Source organism: Poecilia latipinna, unplaced genomic scaffold, assembly GCF_001443285.1.
Source record: "Poecilia latipinna isolate Pla-1442-1.1 unplaced genomic scaffold, P_latipinna-1.0 Scaffold2685, whole genome shotgun sequence".
Taxonomy (NCBI): Eukaryota; Metazoa; Chordata; class Actinopteri; order Cyprinodontiformes; family Poeciliidae; genus Poecilia; species Poecilia latipinna.
Window position 1 is genome coordinate 2,210 of NW_015115301.1, and position 7,778 is coordinate 9,987.

At 43.9% G+C, this 7,778-nt stretch overlaps 1 protein-coding gene across 1 annotated transcript; it reads right to left on the minus strand.

The window, feature by feature from the left end:
• Nucleotides 1-213: 213 nt before the first annotated feature.
• Nucleotides 214-7,540, minus strand: jdp2b (Jun dimerization protein 2b). The gene is made up of 4 exons (XM_015020912.1): nucleotides 7,481-7,540; nucleotides 1,318-1,535; nucleotides 1,109-1,213; nucleotides 214-485 (listed from the first exon to the last, which is right to left on the minus strand). Exons 2-4 carry the CDS (start codon nucleotides 1,510-1,512, stop codon nucleotides 294-296), a joined length of 492 nt encoding a protein of 163 aa, XP_014876398.1. The 5' UTR covers nucleotides 1,513-1,535; nucleotides 7,481-7,540; the 3' UTR covers nucleotides 214-293.
• Between the last annotated feature and the right edge of the window lie 238 nt (nucleotides 7,541-7,778).

The following is a 7,778-nucleotide window of genomic DNA, read 5'->3' on the forward strand; positions in this document are numbered from 1 at the left end:
CGTCTACTGCCATTGGTCCCTTTAAGGAAAAGATGGATGAAGTAACAACATGACAGGCACAGTGGGTGTTTCCAGTCTCCCCAATGGACAGAGCCAGCTCCTCGTAGCAGTACTGAGGAAGCCCCACAACCTCAGATCTTTGGGCAAAAGTCTCCAGCCTGGAGCTCAAGTGCTCATTCAGAATCATTTTGCCAGGTATGTTTTTTTTTTTTGTTTTGTTTTTGTTCAGACGTCTGTCTCGGCAGTCAAAGTTCAGCTTGCAGGACTTTTGAGTCCGCTCTTCTCCCGGGGCCTCACTTGGTTTCGGCGGACAGCTGCTCCAGCAGCGGGTTGGCCTCGCTCTCGGGTGTTTTCACGCTGTCGGTCCGCACTATGCAGGTGGGCCTGTGGAGGTTGAGCATCACCATCAGCTGCTGTCTCTCCAGACGGAGCTCCTCGATCTGGGCCTTCAGCTCCGAGTTCACCGTTTCCAGGCGCTCCGATTCCTGAAGAGAGACGTGGAACCATTAGACGCATAGAGGCGGTGAAAGTAGTAAACTTTAACACACTGATGTTTCTTACAGAGTGAAAAAGTACTGACTTTGGTAAAAAAATATATATATGTATATTTATTTTATGTTTTTAATGGCTTCCTAATCCTAATTTTGCAAGTAATTTATCCTTTTCAATGTAGTACACAGCCAGAAAAAAATTTCACTGCCAATTCCATCTTTAAAAATGGTGACAAGTAGTATAAAATCACACAAATTTATTTTGTTACTTTTTTGAAAAAGACGGTGTAGACTTTTTTTTTTGGCAACTCCCAAAAAGATGGTTGCCTGTTTTTGTAATATGAGTAGAAACAGACTATAGAAGATATATTTTCTCTTCCTACTCTCTTTACTCATGGAGTTTTGTTACCTAATTGTCCCATGAGTTTGTATTCATGGAATGAACGTTTGTATGCGAATCTTGAAATTAAACCAGTTAAATAAAACTTAACCAGACGCCGTAATGGTCATTTTAATGCATTAAGCTGTTTCTGAAACTTAGAGAAGCAAAGTTAGTTTATTCTTGACCCCAACTTCTCTGCTGCTACTTGGTACATATGGCTGAGTCATGAACCCACCCTTTGGAGGAAGTCGGTGCGTTCCTTCTTTTTGTTTCGGCACCTCGCTGCCGCTACTTTGTTTTTCTCTCGTCTTCGTTTCCTTCTTTCTTCGTCTTCGTCCATCTGCAAACAATCATGTGGGGACAGTCACTCCCTGTGTGTTATATATATGCTGACCTGAACGCCGCTTCACCCATCCGTCCTGTTTGTGTCACACATTTCCTCACCTCTGTCTTGATGGCCAGCGGCCTCTTCCCCAGCCTCCCCAGGAAATGCAGCGGCGACAGCATGGTGCCCAGCTGGTGAAAGTCTGCCAGCTTCAGCTGGTCGGTGAGGGTGGTGGCCGAGATGCCCGCCAGCGGGCCGAGGCTGGGCAGGGAGCCTGCCGCCAGCGAAGGGTCAGGTATCTGTCCCGGCATCATGTCCAACCCGGCCAAAGCCGTCGCTGTGGTTTTCGAGAGAAAAGAAAAAGGGAACGGGGAAGGATTAGCGGGGACGTTCACAGTCGAGCTGCAGCAATCCAGTATTTAGACGGTTGTAAAACTGCCAGTTAAGAGGTAAATGTACAGAAAAAGAAAGAGGAACGCTGTTGAAAATGATCAAATGCATCTTTTGAAAAGAAAAAAAAAATCTGTCTTTGTCATCAGAAGTTTTAAATATAGGTTGCCAGTTCCAAGAATGCAATCGAAAGTCGACAGCTTTCAAAGCTGTTATCTTTTTAGTCAGCTGCTGGTAAAAGAGAAAAAAAAAAAAAAAAAACTCATCACCGTCAGCAGTTACAGACTCATTGATGTAGTTTCGCATGCAAAGGGAAGCCTGGGCAGCCTTCGCTCTGATCGCATAAACAAAGTGGCGATGGCTCCAATCACTTTATTGCTTTTGGACGTCTGTGTCCATTTTTTTTTCTTTTTAGGAGGGAATCACAGCAGATCAAAGGAAAGCTGGTGCATTCAATCACCGCCCTTCTTCCAATAATTTAGGGCAGTTCTACAGGGTCTGACCACAGCCATCTTTAAGGCAATCAGGGAGGAATTAGGGACACGGTGGGGCAGGAATAAAAAAGGAAGAGGCAGGGGAATTAAGACGTCGCTCTAATTGCTTTGAGGTCGAGTTGAGTTGGAAAACCTCTGATGGTTAAATAAAAACCAGATGAGAACAGACTCTACCCTGCCCAGCCCTGCAATCTGGGAAGGAGAAGGAGGAGAGGGGAAAGAAAACGGGCAGGAGCAAATCATTTTTCCACAAAAACACCTTCGCACCTGAAGCCCGATCAACCCAAAGCTCGAGTTGACAACAGACGGAGACTAGCGAGCAAACCCCGGGGCTACGCCAAGCGTCAAAAGGGGGGCACATGATAGCGCTGGAAGTTTGAGATTAATAGCTTTATTCACATTCGCTTCCTGAGCTTTCAGCTGCAGCTGAAACCTCCACAGATTCGCCTCCGACCGAACAAAGCCCCTCTCATATGGAACCAACAAAGAAGCGTATTGTGAGGCGCTGTGAAAACAGCTGACTCTGCTGGTGGGTTTACTATCCGACTGCCTCAATGACTGGATTGAAAGTTAGACTATTTTTCTTTGGTCCTCTTTCCCCCCCTCCCTCCCTCAAACCAGTATAGTTTAAAAACTCATGTCTATTACAAAGGCAGTAAAGGAGGTCATAAAAACTCAGGGTTATGTAACTCGGCTCTGATGAGCTCCACCCTGCTCCTGCACTAAGTCTGGTTTCACAGTTGGGATTGTAATGCATGATGGAGACCAAACAAGTGAATCAATACTGGAAGGATTTCAGGCTCTGGTGTAGAGGTCACAGAAGGTTGCACAAAAGGTAAAGACATCGTAAACAAACCTTAGATAACTTTGAAATTCCCCGTGATTGGCTTCGTCTCTACATGTAATAGTATATATTAAATATCTCTTAATTGTCCTTCATGACATTTCTGTTACTCTAGAAAATGGAGCCAGTGGCTCATGATTCATTTTTATTACCCAAGTCCTCGCAGCCCTTCCCTCCTCCGTCTCTTCCACTGTACATTTATTCAAAGTTGCACTACTTGGCAGCCAGCGTTTGCTTTTACTACAGAGAAGAGGAATAAGACATAAAGAGAGAGGAAAAAGAAAATCCTTGCTCCCCACCCAGTGACAGTCCCAGGAGAGATTAGGCGGCGTGTTCAAGGATTTCTCATTTTGCAGACAGGATGTCAAAGAACAAGGGGTACAGATCGGGAGACCAAACCGAGATCTCAAATGATCACTGAGGGTTTAGGCGTGTTTGTGCTCGTTTCTGATCGATAGGTACAGATGTAAAAATCTGAATTTTTGTGGAAGACTTCCGTTAAGAGGTTTTTGTAATACTTTTAATTTGCCGATATCAATTTTACATAAAGAAGTGTAATAGAAGATATATTTTAATGAACTTTCTTGCTCTGAGAGGTTATTATTTATTTATGTTAAACAAAGATGATGTCACAACATGTGTGAGAGCACAGTCACTATGAAACTGAGTTTAGAAAAATGACAATGCAAATTTAGCTCACAGCCAGAATAAACCTCAGACGTCCTGGTGAGAAGTTATAGAAATGTTTTAATTTCATTTTTAAATGTCGCCACCAATACTAAAAATATCTCAGTTTGAGTCTTCTTGTAGCTCTGGTGCATTTTTTATTTATTTTTTTATTAAGTGTGACACAATTAAAACAAGAGGCAATCTTAACTAACCCAAACACAGACATGACTGATCAGAGCCAAACAGAAACAGCATTTTAAATGGTCGCCAAATGAAAAATTAATTATCTGTAAAATAAAAATAACAATTTAAGAGTAATCAGTTTTAACATTACTTAGGCACGATTTAAAGAAACAAACTGTTCTTGTAAAATATTCTGAATGGAAAGTCCTCATTACTTTGTAGTCTAGCTCGTCCAAAACTTGCAGTTAAAAGCCACCGCATTTATTCAGCATGTAAACATAAACAGCACTACTTGTCTGCGTGAAGTCAAATCAGACAGAACAAAGCAACCTGGAGGCAGGTTTGCCAGCAGCCAAAAACAAACAAAGAACAGTTTCAAGCTGCAAAGCGTTTCCAGAACAGTTCATATCGTTCTATTCTTGGAAAGTCTTCCTCCAGAGCTGAGCAGAAACGTCGCTGCTTTTAACCTTCGTCTCAAGAGTGTGAAAATCCCCCTCGCAAACTCGACAGCGAATCCGAGCCTTGGGACATGAAACTCTGCAGAAGCCCCGTCTGTTTGACACAAGGTGGGGGAGTTTGCTGATGCGTGCCTTGCAGGGCGTAATTACAACACTAAAGGATGAGTCAAAGTGAATTCTATATTTTTGAAAAGGGGGGTATTTCTGTGCTTGTGTGTTTTTTTTTTTTTTTTTTCCCTACCCTCCGAGCAGCAGCTTGCAGCTAACGATTAGCGGTCAGTGTCTGGATGACGCAACTGCGCTTCAGCGGCGGAGCAGAACGAGCTACTGCCGCACCGTTCCGGGCCGTCACCTACAAAACTAAACCAGGGAGTTTGGGTGCAGGAGCCGGGAGCGGAAATGCCAACTATTACGCACGGAGAAATGGAAGCCGACTCTATTCATTCTCTGGCGTTCAGCCCAAGAGAAATATCTGTGTGATCTGACATAGCAGGAGGCAGGTGTGTGTGAAGAGAGGATATGCCAGAGGGGGGGCAGGTGGTGCAGTTCACCGGTTTTGTCTGCTCGCATAATTTATCCGTCTTCAGCTTTACTAAACGTGTCCGTTTCCTGAATGCAATTAGTGGGGCCGAGGAATTCAGGCTCTCACCTGCAGCCAGAGGCATGGCCAGGGGCCCGATATCCTTATTCGATTTAGAGGTTCAGCACAGGCGGGGAGCGGCGCTGTAAGGGTTCTGGTACATTTTTAAATTAAGTTAAAAGTTTGTACTTTATCCAGTGGTCAAAGTATAAATGCAAAAGTTATAAATCTGGGGCAGCTCTTGCATCACACGAAAACCAGGTGATGGATGGAAATTTAGATAATGGAATTAGGGAATAAAGTGTCAAACTATATTCCCTTACTTGTTTTTCCAAACTGTGTGAAAGGGCGCAGATTTTCCAAGGCCGCTCTGCTCTTATAAGCTTCTACTTTATAAAAGAAAGCATTACAACTTTAAGAGTTTTTATTCCTGTAAATTCGCAAAAGCACAGAATTTACAGGAATAAGAGCAGGGAGAAGAGAATCTGCAGCCAAGGCGCGCTCTCTCAATCTCCAGGCCAAGGTCTTGGCGATCATCATTATCGTCTGCACTCAGCCGGGGCCTTTGCGCTCGTGCTAAGTTACAGCGTTTCGCAATCCTCCGGGGTGTGTGTGTGTGGGGGGGGGCAAGTTTGGCAGAGACTCTCCTCGAGGACAGGACACTTAAAAACTCCAAATATACGGTATCAATGCGTCTGCGGCCCTTTGTTCTATTTTCGCTGGAGCTTGGCGGCCAGACGTAGACCGTGAATTAAAAGTTAACCGCGATCGAGAGTGGAAGTTGCGATCAAAACATATTTCATTTCAGCTTTCATTTCTTTCCACAGGTAGACGGGACTGTTGTGAAGAGCTATTCTGTTTGTTTACGTTTAATCTGCTGTCTTTGTTGATGATGCTGAAATACCCGCATGAAGCACTTCTTCAGAGCTAAGCCTAAAAATCTTTTTCTTTTTTTTTTTTTTTTCCCCCTGCTGTGAGATCATTGTCTGGAGGCCTGCTTGGCTTGCTTCATCCCGTTCAAACACACATCTTCACCGAGCATCTGGGTGGTCCTGGTTGACTTATTATAATGTTAGCATTTGGTTTTTTTTTTGTTTTTTTTACCTTTTGTTCCCCCCATGTTGTAAGTCAAGATTAGACCGCACGGGAGCGAGTATGAGCTTGGCTCAGACGGGGATTAAATTAATCAAAATATACAAAATGCAGACAAAAGCTCTTTACGCCATGTAGAGATGGCTTCTGTGACAAATCTAAGGCAAGCTGTGAGCAATCCCTGAAAAGCACATTCAGACAATTTGATTTAATCCAGCCTGCTGAAGCAACCACCGGGCGTTGCGCAACGGCCGCTTGTCACTTCGGCGTTTTTTTCATACTTTGTCCTCGGATGTTTCCTCATCTGCAGCGTGTCAAGCACACACTTGCACGGTGCAGGCGCTGCTGGAGTGATCAAACAAGGTTCAATGTCTTCGAAACCAGGAGCAAAAGATCAGGGTTTTTGGGTCAATATTTTCTGACAAGGGGTGCTTTTTTGTCTAAATAGAAAAAAAAAACAAAAAAAAAACTGGCTGCTGTCCCAAAATGACATTCAAGAACTCTGGAAGTCATATCTATGAGAAAAAAACAAAAAAAACAAGACATTTTTCTTTCAGGGTTACACCTTTTTGGGTGTTCATGTCGAGCACTGTTTTCATAAACCATGTGGAAAGGCTTATGAGGGGCTAATACTGATAATGTGATACTCCGAGCAGTGAATAGCTGCTCTCCCAGCAGTAGTATTAGAACCACTGAGCTGTTGCATAGTTGGCTCGCTCGCCTGCAATGCGTCTGCCGTCTATTCAGCGAGCTGGAGCGGAGCCCGGCAATCCTACCTCTCCGGAGACGCGCTGGAAGGCATTTCTACTTAAAATAAACTCCGTGCGCCCGCGTCCAGCCTCCGAGGCCCCCCCCCACCACCACAACCGTCGGTGCCCGCGCTGCTCGTCGGCTCGCCAGCCCTTTCCCATTAATCCACCGCAGTGTTCCACTTATGCGGAAACCATCTCACGGATGTGTCCGGGCAGGAGCTGGGGCATTTAAACCCTCCACAACACACACACTCAGACACAAAGGAAACATATATATATATATATATATATATATATATATATATATATATATATATATATATATATATATATATATATAAACCGTGCAAATAGTTTCCCCAGTGAGGCGTGTATATTTGTACAAGCATGTAACTGCACCAGGTGATGGGGCTTGCCTGCAGGGTGAACCTTTGAACTTGTAAGGGATGAAACCAACACAAAGCCACAAACACAAGCCACCACAACAAATCCTCTTTAATGCTGCACACACGACCTTTAACCTTCAAGTCACTGAGTGTAGAGAGGCTGGCCAAGACACAAAACGTGTCTCCTTCCTCATTTGGCCGAGTCAAATTTGTACACAGTGACGAGCCAAAGCAAAGAAGAGCGAGGTGATCTGAGCTCACAGCCTCAGCTGAAACTGCACACTTCATTTACATCACTCGTGTTTCAAGTTGAATTAGCCAAGACATGATTTGTCTTTGTGTCTGTGTGCAGTGGAGCAGAAGCTAGAACTCAAGGGAGCGTCTCAATTAGAAACAAAGCAAACTGAATAGATTTGGATATGCCTCGTACTTACTCAGAGGGAACTTGTCAGTCGTCTTCTGTCAATGATGAACCGTGTTTGGACGCCCTGCAGGAGCAAAGAGGATATCTGTCACAATTCGGAATTTGCATGCTAGCAAATCAAATGTATATTTAAACAAACAAAACAGACAAAAACAAAACGAATGAGCAATAAATTAAATCCCATGTAAAAAAATATATATATATACACATATATATATATAACGGCATCAGCCAGAACGGCACTGAGAAATCAGTTGGGGACCACAATCATTTCCTGTCGTACTGCTCCCAAGAAAGTCAGGTACAAA